We start from the raw sequence: 14223 nt of genomic DNA, 5'->3' as shown, positions 1-14223 counted from the left end.
CGGCACTGCATCACATAGAGGCATGCTTCTGTATTGGAAATCACAAAATAGGCTCAGGAATATTTCCAGAGAACATTATCTGTGAGCACAATTCACCGTGCCATCCGCCGTTGCCAGCTAAAACTCTATAGTTCAAAGAAGAAGCCGTATCTAAACACGATTCAGAAGCGCAGACGTCTTCTCTGGGCCAAGGCTCATTTAAAATGGACTGTGGCAAAGTGGAAAACTGTTCTGTGGTCAGACGAATCAAAATTCGAAGCTCTTTATGGAAATCAGGGACGCCGTGTCATTCGGACTAAAGAGGAGAAGGACGACCCAAGTTGGTATCAGCGCTCAGTTCAGAAGCCTGCATCTCTGATGGTATATGGGGTTGCATTAGTGCGTGTGGCATGGGCAGCTTACACATCTGGAAAGACACCATCAATGCTGAAAGGTATATCCAGGTTCTAGAGCAACATGTGCTCCCATCCAGACGACGTCTCTTTCAGGGATGACCTTGCATTTTCCAACATGACAATCAGCGCTCGAAACTAACGGTGTCCCGACGTCCCAGGGACCATAAAAAATGTCATCGGGACACAAAATTATCATATCTGGGACAATCCCGGGACAATGAAAAAAAAAAGATCTAGAAAAAAAGTTCTACATTAATATTATTTACAAAGCCGTAACACATACGTAGACATTCACCTAATTTGTCAATTTTAATTTTAAAACGTTAACAGCGAAAAATACATAGTAGCTACACTTTCGATGCACCTGCATCCGTAGGCTACAGAGCAGCGCATTCTGTTCTAGAATCTTCGGCCGGAGTCCGCATTATATGGACTTGGAATGGAATTGCTACCGCACACGCTGCGCCGACTCTTGCCAGAACAAAAATGCTGAAGTGGTTGAAGCGGACCGACCGCGGGGAAGAAACTGAAAGCCCAGACATAACGTCTCCGGGACCTTCAGGATCCAAAGTGTCATCGCCTGGTCTGCAGGCAACGCTAGCAACTGAATGAACTTAATGAACACTGTTAGACACGTTATAAAATACAACAGGAATGATGTGGATGATATTGACGGAAGATACCGTTCAACAGAATAAGTGAGTTTTCTTGGTGTCTTTCTAGTTCAGAAAGTTTAGTCAGTCAGCAGCACAACTAGGCTCGGACCTGCACTATGCTGATGTTGCTAACATTTGCACCCACGTTTCGGCAGCGAAAGTTCATAAAATGGATAACGGAAAGTTCATAAAAATGGATAACGGTAATGGATAACGGAAAGTTCATAAAACTGGATAACGGTAATGGTGAAAATTATAAGTTGGCCTTATAAGTGCCAACAGATATTCAAGGTATAAGTAGATGAAATGAACATAAAAGGGGTCTTATTTTCAACTAAAGTGTACTGCAGATGTAGGGAGTTGAAACATTTTCTGAATGAGCTAGTTGGCCCCTTTAAATAAACGGGTATCTATTCATACAGTGAGATCGCCAAAGTTTAATAAACTGAAAATGCAATAACTGTAATTTTGAAGTAGATGATGTATAGGACATGTGTCGCTTGTGTCTTGTGACTTATTGTAAAAATGATATAAAGGGTTCAAAATCGCATAGTTACAAATATAATAGTAACTTCATATGATAATATTAACCACTGGTTATTTCAGAGAGGAAAAAAATGGGAACACTATTGCTTCCATTCGGGACAATACAACACAGAATTCGGGACCACTGGGGGACACAAAGAAAAAAAGTTAATTTCAAGCCCTGATGACAATGCCAAACCACATATTGCATCAATTACAGCATCATGGCTGCGTAGAAGAAGGGTCCGGGTACTGAACTGGCCAGCCTGCAGTCCAGATCTTTCACCCATAGAAAACATTTGGCGCATCATAAAACGGAAGATACGACAAAAAAGACTTAAGACAGTTGAGCGACTAGAATCCTACATTAGACAAGAATGGGTTAACATTCCTATCCCTAAACTTGAGCAACTTGTGTCCTCAGTCCCCAGACGTTTACAGACTGTTGTAAAGAGAAAAGGGGATGTGTCACAGTGGTAAACATGGCCTTGTCCCAACTTTTTTGAGATGTGTTGTTGTCATGAAATTTAAAATCACCTAATTTTTCTCTTTAAATGATACATTTTCTCAGTTTAAACATTTGATATGTCATCTATGTTCTATTCTGAATAAAATATGGAATTTTGAAACTTCCACATCATGGCATTCCGTTTTTATTTACAATTTGTACTTTGTCCCAACTTTTTTGGAATTGGGGTTGTATATAATACTATGGTGAACAACAGCCACAAGAGATGTGACTAGGTCATGAACTAACATGGGCAACAAAGCACTATAAAAGTAAACCAAAAGGGTCAGTCAGTGGTTCACAGCAGCCAAGAAGTTCTCCCGACGAGATTACAGTATGGAAAGCAAACAGTGATGAACACAAGTTTTCAAAGACTGAACGCTATCGTCACTAATCTTTCCAACTATGCTGTCTGGGAGTCTGTTCCAGACCAGATGAAGGTCCTGCTTGTGGAGTAGGTTTTTGAGATTGGTTCAGTGAGTGCATGACCTGGCATAGATAGTCTAGTGTGAGTTGCACGTCTGATTACATACGGCTGAGGAGCTATCCTCTTCAGGTCTGGTGGGCATGAGCTAGTGTGCATCTTGTAGATCACAATATTAGCAGCCACCATATGTCTGTGATATAGGGACAGGATGTTTAGTTCCAATCTGGCCGGTGGTTCATTCACACCAATGATGCGTAGTGCTTTCCTCTGGATTGGAGTCAAGAAGCTTTAGTGAGGTGGTAGTGGCACTCATCCAGCATACTGAAGCATACTCCATGATGCTGTGTACCTGGGCCTTGTACACTATGGCTCTCCCTTTGACATCTAGTTTGTTAGCAACTCTCCTTAAAGCTCCAAGCTTCTGTCCAGCTCTTGCTGCAATATTGTAGATATACTTGATCTAGGTAAGCTTGTTATCAATAGTAACTCCTAGGATTTCCAGCTTATCTTTTTCTGCCAGTTTGGTGTTGCCAAAGAATAGATCTGACCTTGTTGGAGTCCTCTTTCTAGAGACGGTCAAGGCTTTGCCCTTAGCTGGCTCAAAGGTCACTTTCCATTTGTCTGCCCAGTTCCTCATTCTCTCCAGGTCCCCATTTAGGCTTGCAGTTGCAGCTCTGCTGTCATCACCTGTTCTAATTACACAGTATAAGGTGAGATCGTCTGTGTACAGATATAGGGTGTTCTCACACTCATCTCCCAGGTCATAAATGTAGACTGAGAACAGCAGAGATCCCAAAATGGAGCCCTGGGGAACAGAAACGTTGATGGATGTAATAGTTGAGGACTGACCAGATAAAACCACTTTGATTGAACGGTTAGAGAGGTAGCTTGAAATCCAGGCGAGTAACTTGCCAGAGACTCCCTTGCTTTTGAATTTAGAACAGAGTCCATTATGCCACACCTGGTCAAAAGTGCCCTTGATGTCCAGGGCTATAAGATGCACTTCATAGCCTTTGTCCAAAGCATCAGACCGTTGCTGAGAAAAAATGGTAAGGATGTCAGGTGTGCCATGATGTGGTCTGAATCCAAACTGCCTGTCTGAAATGAGGTGGTTCTGCAATAGGTACTTCTGAATCTGAGTCTGTACCACTGCCTCCATAACTTTGCTGATGTTATTAAGAAGGGAGATGGGGCGGTACATGGACAGGTTGGACTTTGAATCCCTCTTATGGATTGGAATGACTGAGGCACACTTCCATTGGCTTGGAAACACTCTATGTCTGAAGCACAATTCAAATAGATGGCTGAATGGGCTTGCAAGCTCAGTGCAGCACTCTTTTAGTACTCTAGTAAGAACCTCATCAGGACCAGTAGCTTTGTCTGGTTTTAATTTAAAGAAGAGCTTCCTGATATCCTTAGGTTTGGAGACTGTGTTGTCCTTGGTGTATGAAGTTATCCTTGACACTTCTGGAGCAGGCTCTTCTGCCTTCTCAAGTTGGCATTTCTTGGTGAAAGTCTAGACTAGTTTTTCAGCCTTCTCCTTTGCTGTGGTGTAGGTATGGCTCCGGTCTTTTCACACCGGTATGTCAGCCCTGGCTTTTCTGCTGGAAAAGGTATTCATGTTCCACCATTTTTTTGCTGTTGAGGCTTCCATCTGAAGGTTCGTCCCTTAGTTTTTTGTTGTACCTTCTTTTTGCTTGTTTCTCAACCTGGATGAATTCCTTGAACTTGTCTTTGTTTTCATCTGTGTTGTTTTTCTTGAATAGCAGTTGTTTCCTGGTTGCAGCTTTCTTGCAATGGTCATCAGACCACACTTTGTTGCTGGTTTTATTGGTGACAAATTTGCTTGGAATGAAGATATCCATTGTGTCGCAAATAATGGCAGTAACACTGCTGCAAGCTTGTTCAGGGTCTTTCATTTGGAAGAATCTCAACCAGTCTACAGAAGAAAAGTGTCCTCTCAGGCCCCAGTAGTCTGCCTCATCATAACTCCAAACCTTTCATCTGTAGGGCTTATCCTTGTAGATGGGCACATCTAGCTTTCCTAGGACAGGGTTGTGGTGAGATGTGCCTAGTCTTGCGAGAGTTTTAGCAGTTGAAGCAACATCAGTCAGTACCAGGTCAAAGATCTTCCCCTGTTGGTTTGGTGACAATCTGCTTCAACCCAAGAGAGTTGGAGAATTCTAGCATGCGTCGGACGGCTGCATCTGTTGTACAACTCCCAAGCCAGTCTTTGTGGTGGACGTTGAAGTCTCCAAGTAGGGCCACAATTTGGGCACTGAAATCAGTCAGTTTGGGTAGGGTGTTGGTATCTAGATAGTTGATGATATCACTGTTGCTGCTTGGTGGTCTGTAGATTGCAGCAATTAGTAGTGTCTGAGTTTTAAGGGCCACTGAAAACCACATCCATTCCAGGTCTGGGGGGGGTCTAGGTCCTTGTCATGGAAGATAGCAATTCCTTCAAGACAGTCGACAACAATTCTGCCATATGATGAGTTAGGTCTGTCTCTGCGGCAGCAAAGAGAATATCCAGGAATGGTAATGCATTAAGCTCCATCCTTTACTGTGGAGTCAGGAATGACTCGATGGCAATGACGATAGTTAGCTTAAGCTTATGGCACGTTAAACAGTTTACCTATGTTTGATCAAAGGCCTCTGATGTTCACCTCCAATATGTTCAGAGCTGTTTCACATAGTCGTTGGGCATTTGTTGGTCATTTCTGATTAAATCCGTCCTTTTGAGGTTTATCATTAGACTTCACAGCGAGAACAGTTGCAGGGTGGGGGGTTGCTGACCCCATCACCCCAGAGACACATCTTGGCAATGCGGCAGGTATGCACCCTATACATGACCTGAACTGAAAGCATCCTGAGACTCATAACAGTTCGGGCATTCAGATGTAAATTGACGCCACTCGGTCAAGCAAAGATACATCCCCACTACCCTTTGCACTGTAGGTGTTAGGCTACATCCACACGACAACGGCAACGAGATGTTATTTAAAAATATATCGCGTCCAAATGGGCAACGATCAGTAAAATATCAGGTCCATATGGCAACGCAACGCTTGCTGAAAACGATGCAATACACATGCCACACCTCTAGGGGCGCTGTAAGACGGTCCCTTCGGAGACACCAGAACAATAGAAGAAGTAAGGACGCATGCGCATAAACTATTATGCGCGAGACTTCATATTAGCCACAAAGTCAGGAAAATCTGTTCGTAAAATTACATTATAATGACCAAATACAATGAAAAGTATTTTTCCAGTCTCACCTGTGAAAGGTAATCCCATGTGATCTCGTTTGGATGGCAAACCTGTTGGTACAGTTAAACGCAGCTAATCTTTATTCTCCGCTTTGACCTATCCAATATGGCGGCGAGGATGACGTATGATTCTACGCGGAAGGCGGCGTCTTTAATGGTCCGGAATAAATTGAATGCTACACGTTGATGGATTAATTTGTTGTTTCTCACCTGTGAAAGGTAATTCCATGTGATCTCGTTTGGACGGTAAACCTGTTGGTACAGTTAAACGCAGCACATGAATCTTTATTCTCCGCTTTGACCTATCCAATATGGCGGCGAGGATGACGTATGATTCTACGCGGAAGGCGGCGTCTTTAATGGTCCGGAATAAATTGAATGCTACACGTTGATGGATTAATTTGTTGTTTCTCACCTGTGAAAGGTAATCCCATGTGATCTCGTTTGGACGGTAAACCTGTTGGTACAGTTAAACGCAGCACATGAATCTTTATTCTCCGCTTTGACCTATCCAATATGGCGGCGAGGATGACGTATGATTCTACGCGGAAGGCGGCGTCTTTAATGGTCCGGAATAAATTGAATGCTACACGTTGATGGATTAATTTGCTCTTCTACGCCCTTTTTGAGGAATGTATTGTAGGACTAAAACCAACATCTGAAGAGGTGAGATCGCTCCTTTTTTTCCCTATTTTTGCTGGCGGGATTGACTCTGCCCTAAGGGCAGAGTCTCTCTCTCTCTCTCTCTCTCTCTCTCTCTCACTTTGCACCATTACACAATAAATATTCACAGTGAAAATATTTTGTAAGCGCGTTTCATGAACCAAGTTATAGGATTTGTTGACAACTCGCATCGAGTTCGTTACACTTCTACCCGGCGTGAAGCACTCACAGTCATGTGGTTGTGACGTCATCGTAAACAAATCCGTTCTACTCATCCAGACGACTTCACAATGGCAACGTTGCCAGATCTTTCCACTCTGGAACCCGTTCTCAAAAAGATTGCGTTTTGGGCACCCAAAACGCCGGTGCCGTGTGGACGTCAGGCTTAAACGATAAGCAATTGTATCGGAGTCACCTGAATCCGTTGCCGTGTGGACAGGGCCTTAGAAGTTTACCTTTTAACTTTTGCAAGACTAATGTGGCTAAAAGATATAGTTTATAGCCTGCAGTTCAAAGTAATGGAACCTGCAAGCAAACATAACTTACGTGACCTGAAGTAGGCTGGCCTATGTTGTTGTTGTTGTTTTCCTTGCTCTGAATGACACACTGTCCATCACAAAAATGAATGAAAGTTAACATCAGATTGAGGCGTGGCCTAAGATTATTTGATTTGTTCATTTATCTTTTCTTTTATTAATATGGGGCTTGTTGGCTCCTGTTCCTTTAAAATAACCCTGAAGTGACATAAGAACCTCATTAATACCATTTCTCATGTGGTCCAGTCATCCTGTGAGTTCTGACTCAGTAGCTTGATATGTTTGTCTGTTGTTCTCCAGATGCCTTCCTATTTCTACTCCAAGGCAAGATTTCTACTTCTTCATCACTGTCTCACTCGTGCACACTATCCGTCTGTCACACTTTATTCATTCCTCTTCCACATTTGTTTTTCACCTCTTCACTCTCCTTTGAGTCTTTTCTTTCTACCTGTTTCTCCAAAAAGCTGGGATTGATATCATGTTGATCTGGTAGTCACCTGACCACTGCATGTTATTGGTATTAAAACAAGACTTCAGGAATGGGTTAGATTTAAGAGTCAGAAATGGTATGTGTGCATCCATAAGTAACTCTGAAACTAAGATTAACCAAGGTTTTGATTTTCACTTATGGTAATTTAGCCCACATAATTACCAAGTATGTATAACATGCACATGAGACATAACCCAAGATATACTACCAAGAACTGGACAAATTCATAAGTGCAGTTCCTCACTTTCATTTATTTCAAACAAAAATGGAGACCACCTCCCAAGGCTTCTCCACCTTCCCGCCTGTCTTTTGCACCCCAATCACCCCACCACCCCCTGCCCCCACTTCCACTCAACCCCTATCTTGGTTCTCCCATGCATCCCAGAGCTGTCCAACTTTATGGTAGGAACGAGAAACTCCACTTGTGTTCTGGATCCCATCCCATCTAATCTTGTCAAGGATTGTCTCCCAGCTATCTCCTCATTCATTACAGAAGCCTTTAATTGTTCCTTCAGCTCTGGTTCAGCCCCCCAAACACTCAAACTGACTGCAGTTACCCCTGTCCTCAAACCTGGACTCAACCCTGATACCATGAGCAATTTCCAGCCCATTTCTCATCTCCACTTGCTGTCAAAAAATATTGGAACACGTTGTCCTTTCCCAACTCAAAGCCTATCACATATGCAACAACATGTTTAAACCATTTCAATCCAGTTTCCGCTCACAACACGGCACAAAATTAACCCTGCTCATTGTCATCAGTGACCACCTCCTCTCCTCAGACTCTGGTCACCTCAGCATCCTCATCCTCCTCAACCTCACTCCCAGCTTTCAACACCATCAACCATACTGTTGTTCTCTCCCGCCTTGAATCCTCTCTCAACATCACCAGTATTGCCCTTTCCTGGCTGTCATATCCCATAAATAGACAACAGTTCATCATCATTAACAGCTGCACTTTTTCCACTGCTCCTCTGTCCGAAGGTGTCTGCCAGGGTTCAGTGCTTAGTCCTCTTCTATTCATTCTCTACATGCTTCCTCTTGGTAACCTCATACCGTACGTCATCATGGTCGCCACTTTTACAGCTCAGATTACAACCTCCAGCTTCACATTTCCGCCATGTCCATCAAGTCAAGTTTATTTGTATAGCGCTTTTAACATTAGACATTGTTGCAAAGCAGCTTTACCGAAAATTAAAGACTTTAAACATGAGCTAATTTTATCCCCAATGAGCAAGCTTGTGGTGGCAGTGGCGAGGAAAAACTCCCTCAGATGACACGAGGAAGAAACCTCGAGAGGAACCAGACTCAAAAGGGAACCCATCCTCATTTGGGTGATGATAGATAGATAGCGTGATTATAAATAACTCACTTCTGTAACTGTGTCTTACAGAGTCACAAAGTATATTTTCAACATGAAGTCTGTTTTGTTGAACTGTTCATTGATGGAAACTTGAGTGCAAAACTGTTCATGACAACTGCAGTCCTAAAGTTAGCAGGTCAACTCTAGTCCTCAGCCAATAGATGCATTACTATAAGTGTCCAGAGCATCTTCCAAGTGCGACTTTCGACTGTCCATATGGGGCCGTCCTCCACAGGAGCGATGTGATGAGACTCCAGCCAGACACAGGGCATCAGGATGGATCAGGCAGGTCCAAGGTGCAGAAGAGGTCAGCACCACTGGTGTCTCAGGATCGACATGTAACTCAGAGGGACAGACAGGGGGGGAGAAAGAGTCAGCGCAGTAACTTGCACCATTCTCACTAACTGCATTATTGAAATTAAAGCTTGGATACAAACCAACTTGCGGTGGTGCAGTCATTATCATTATCACTGTCGTCTCACAGCAAGAAGGTTATGGGTTCAAACCTTTATGGCTGACCGGGGCCTTTCTATGTGGAGTTTGCATCATTCTCCTCGTGCCTGCATGGGTTTCCTCCAGGTGCTCCGGTTTCCTCCCACAGTCCAAAGACACGTGGATTAGATCAACTGGGCTACTCTAAATTGCCCATAGATGTGAATGAGAGTGCAAATGGCTCTTTTTGTGTTAGCCCTGCAATAGACTGGCAACCTGCACAGGCTGTACCCCGCCTCTTGCCTGAAGTCAGCTGGAATTGGCTCAAGCATCCCCCACGACCCTGACGGATAAGCAGTATAGATAATGGATGGATGGATGGATGCAAGCAAGCCAATTTCCTCAAACTAATCTGTGATAAATTGGACATGATCATCGTCATCAATCCCAAAACCACCCACAACTTCTGCACCACTATCAATAACTCCACTCTGTCTCCCTACACACACACACACCCATAATCTCAGTCATTTTCGACAGCAATCTCTCATTTGAACACCCCATCAGTCAAATCACTGGAACTGCCTTTTTCCACCTAAAATCATAGCTCACCTCTGTCCATCACTCTCCTTTTCTACTGCTGAAACTTCCAGAATTGACTTTTGCAACGTCATCCTTTACGGGACACCATCCAAATTTCTAAATACATTTCAGTACATCCAGAAATCTGCTGCACGTCTGCACAATCACCCTAGAATATTCACTGGCGTCCTGTCTTACAACGGATCCATTTCAAAGTCCTCCATAACCAGGCCCCCTCCTACCTCATCGACCTGCTTCATCACCATACTCCTTCCCGCTAGCCTGGGCCCGCCCATCCTAAGTGTGACGCAACACGAGGGCCTGTTGCGAACTTAGTCTGGCAAGGCAAGCTATCTCCAGCTCTTCCAAGCTCCCGAAAAATCAGGAGCCAATCAACTTTGAGCATCTCCAACGGCCCTGAGTAGAGGCGTGTTCAAGGCAGTGACGTAGTAGAACTGCGACCGGAAGCCATAGATTGTTTACAGAATCTATGCCGGAAGCGCTTCATTCACTAGAAACATTACGAACATGGAGCAGCGGCAAGCCTTTGACACAGCAGTAGATGCTGTATTGAAAGCATTCAACGGGAAGTTCTCATTGAAAACGGAGCAAAGAGCAGCCCAGGAGGTATTTATTGAAAGGAAGGATGTTTTCGCCTTGCTCCCGACCGGCTTCGATAAGAATTTAATCTACCAGTTAGCCCCGCTGGTAGCCAAATCAATGGGGCTCAGTGAGAATCCTATCGTTGTGGTCGTCTCGCCTTTGATCGCGCTATTATCGTCCTCTTCCTCTTCAGCTCCTCCTTCTTCTTCCTGTTACTCAAGCAGTTTCCGTCGCGTCACATACGTCAGAGGAAAGAGTGATGTGATTGGTTTAAGCTTCGTCATAGCCTTTTCTGGCTTCGACCAGTAGCAAACTGAGGCATTTCAGGGAGGCTGGTCAACCACGCGCTTTGGGAAACAGTTGGGCATAATACCTATGCCAGACCAATGCTCGCAGAGCTTTGAAGTTGCGTTAGCCAGACTACCTTCCCGCAGCCTCGCCTCCGCTCCTCTGATGCCAAACTCCTGTCTGTTCCACTCATGACCAAGGCGACAGAACGTTCTCCATAGCTGCCCTTTCCCTCTGGAACGCTCTCCCCAAACACATCTGAGACTGCACCGACCTGTCCATGTTCAAATCATTACCCGGAACTCACCATTTTAGAATTGCTTTTAATGTGTGATCGTCATGTGTTAACTCTGGTGCTATTTTCTATACAATTGTTTCTTTATTATTATAAAAATAACAGCAATATAATGTAATTACAAAAAGCTTTTTTTTTTTTTTAGTTTTATATAAGGATTTCTCCAACTGTGGGGAAAAAATGTCCTGCTTTTAATTATATATTCCTCAATCATTTTCAAAGTTCAAAAACAGTTCTTGGTAGTTGGCTCAAGCTTTACGAGGTGTGTGTGATGTAGACATGCTGCTTACTGCTGATGCGTTACTTGTGTGCGAGCGGTTAAAGGAAGCCTGTTAAACTGTGTGCAGAATAAGTGTGATCAGTACTGGCCGAGCCGAGGCACAGAGACGTACAGCCTCATGCAGGTGTCTGTGCTAGACACCGTAGAGCTTGCTGCTTACTGCGTCAGGACCTTTGCACTCTATAAGGTGAACACACACACGCACGCATACAATAGCTTGCCTGGTGTTCCTCTGCCATTTTTGCTCTCTCTCTCTCTCTCTCTCTCTCTCATACATGCATATATAATCTCACTTGTTTATTTGGTTCTGCACCGATGTTCCCTTTTGCGTGTGTGTCTGTGCTGACAGAGTGGCAGCAGTGAGAAGCGAGAGGTCCGTCAGTTCCAGTTCACGGCGTGGCCCGATCACGGTGTACCTGAACACCCCACGCCCTTCCTCGCCTTCCTGCGCAGAGTCAAAGCCTGTAATCCTCCAGACGCCGGGCCAATCGTAGTGCACTGCAGGTACTGACTCTCACAGCAGTACTTTACAAAACACTGGGGAACTAATAAAGCCGCAAAGAACACAAAGTTCTAATGTCGTCATCTCTATTCTGAAAAACAAAAAATTACTTTGACTGGGTCATATAGCTGTGATAAGAAACAGAACTGATTTGAAAATAACCGATATCTCGGCATTTAGAGGGATAAAGAACATTTCTTATCTTAACCTTAGCTTGTGTAATACAACCCCGATTCCAAAAAAGTTGGGACAAAGTACAAATTGTAAATAAAAACGGAATGCAATGATGTGGAAGTTTCAAAATTCCATATTTTATTCAGAAGAGAATATAGATGACATATCAAATGTTTAAACTGAGAAAATGTATCATTTAAAGAGAAAAATTAGGCGATTTTAAATTTCATGACAACAACACATCTCAAAGTTGGGACAAGGCCATGTTTACCACTGTGAGACATCCCCTTTTCTCTTTACAACAGTCTGTAAACGTCTGGGGACTGAGGAGACAAGTTGCTCAAGTTTAGGGATAGGAATGTTAACCCATTCTTGTCTAATGTAGGATTCTAGTCGCTCAACTGTCTTAGGTCTTTTTTGTCGTATCTTCCGTTTTATGATGCGCCAAATGTTTTCTATGGGTGAAAGATCTGGACTGCAGGCTGGCCAGTTCAGTACCCGGACCCTTCTTCTACGCAGCCATGATGCTGTAATTGATGCAGTATGTGGTTTGGCATTGTCATATTGGAAAATGCAAGGTCTTCCCTGAAAGAGACGTCGTCTGGATGGGAGCATATGTTGCTCTCGAACCTGGATATACCTTTCAGCATTGATGGTGTCTTTCCAGATGTGTAAGTTGCCCATGCCACACGCACTAATGCAACCCCATACCATCAGAGATGCAGGCTTCTGAACTGAGCGCTGATAACAACTTGGGTCGTCCTTCTCCTCTTTAGTCCGAATGACACGGCGTCCCTGATTTCCATAAAGAACTTCAAATTTTGATTCGTCTGACCACAGAACAGTTTTCCACTTTGCCACAGTCCATTTTAAATGAGCCTTGGCCCAGAGAAGACGTCTGCGCTTCTGGATCGTGTTTAGATACGGCTTCTTCTTTGAACTATAGAGTTTTAGCTGGCAATGGCGGATGGCACAGTGAATTGTGTTCACAGATAATGTTCTCTGGAAATATTCCTGAGCCCATTTTGTGATTTCCAATACAGAAGCATGCCTGTATGTGATGCAGTGCCGTCTAAGGGCCCGAAGATCACGGGCACCCAGTATGGTTTTCCGGCCTTGACCCTTACGCACAGAGATTCTTCCAGATTCTCTGAATCTTTTGATGATATTATGCACTGTAGATGATGTTCAAACTCTTTGCAATTTTACACTGTCAAACTCCTTTCTGATATTGCTCCACTATTTGTTGGCGCAGAATTAGGGGGATTGGTGATCCTCTTCCCATCTTTACTTCTGAGAGCCGCTGCCACTCTAAGATGCTCTTTTTATACCCAGTCATGTTAATGACCTATTGCCAATTGACCTAATGAGTTGCAATTTGGTCCTCCAGATGTTCCTTTTTTGTACCTTTAACTTTTCCAGCCTCTTATTGCCCCTGTCCCAACTTTTTTGAGATGTGTTGCTGTCATGAAATTTCAAATGAGCCAATATTTGGCATGAAATTTCAAAATGTTTCACTTTCGACATTTGATATGTTGTCTATGTTCTATTGTGAATACAATATCAGTTTTTGAGATTTGTAAATTATTGCATTCCGTTTTTATTTACAATTTGTACTTTGTCCCAACTTTTTTGGAATCGGGGTTGTATAAACAGTATTTAAGGAAATAGATACACAAATCAGGCAGCACGGTGGTGTAGTGGTTAGCGCTGTCGCCTCACAGCAAGAAGGTCCGGGTTCGAGCCCCGTGGCCGACGAGGGCCTTTCTGTGTGGAGTTTGCATGTTCTCCCCGTGTCCGCGTGGGTTTCCTCCGGGTGCTCCGGTTTCCCCCACAGTCCAAAGACATGCAGGTTAGGTTAACTGGTGACTCTAAATTGACCGTAGGTGTGAATGTGAGTGTGAATGGTTGTCTGTGTCTATGTGTCAGCCCTGTGATGACCTGGCGACTTGTCCAGGGTGTACCCCGCCTTTCGCCCGTAGTCAGCTGGGATAGGCTACAGCTTGCCTGCGACCCTGTAGAACAGGATAAAGCGGCTAGAGATAATGAGATGAGATGAGATACACAAATCTTCGTGCCTGCTTTGTGGACTGGACTAAGGACAGGTGTGTGTGGGGATGTAAATAATACATGGTCATGTGACAGCATCTGAACTTGCCTTTCTATTTTAATTTTTATAGAAACCAGTTTTTTTTTAACTCCTATATTTCACGATTTGCACTATAATCATGCAGT

At 43.8% G+C, this 14223-nt stretch overlaps 1 protein-coding gene across 1 annotated transcript in view; it reads left to right on the top strand.

Annotated features, from left to right (window-relative positions):
• Positions 1-14223, top strand: part of ptprdb (protein tyrosine phosphatase receptor type Db) — a 234783-nt gene that overhangs the window by 199955 nt on the left and 20605 nt on the right. Inside the window, exons 25-26 of the mRNA XM_060916548.1 lie at positions 11380-11499; positions 11662-11816. Of these exons, the coding sequence (XP_060772531.1) occupies positions 11380-11499; positions 11662-11816 (275 nt within the window). The remainder of the gene's footprint in view (positions 1-11379; positions 11500-11661; positions 11817-14223) is intronic.

This window comes from Neoarius graeffei, chromosome 3 (genome assembly GCF_027579695.1).
Source record: "Neoarius graeffei isolate fNeoGra1 chromosome 3, fNeoGra1.pri, whole genome shotgun sequence".
Classification (NCBI taxonomy): Eukaryota; Metazoa; Chordata; class Actinopteri; order Siluriformes; family Ariidae; genus Neoarius; species Neoarius graeffei.
This window is presented reverse-complemented; position numbering and strand designations above follow the sequence as displayed.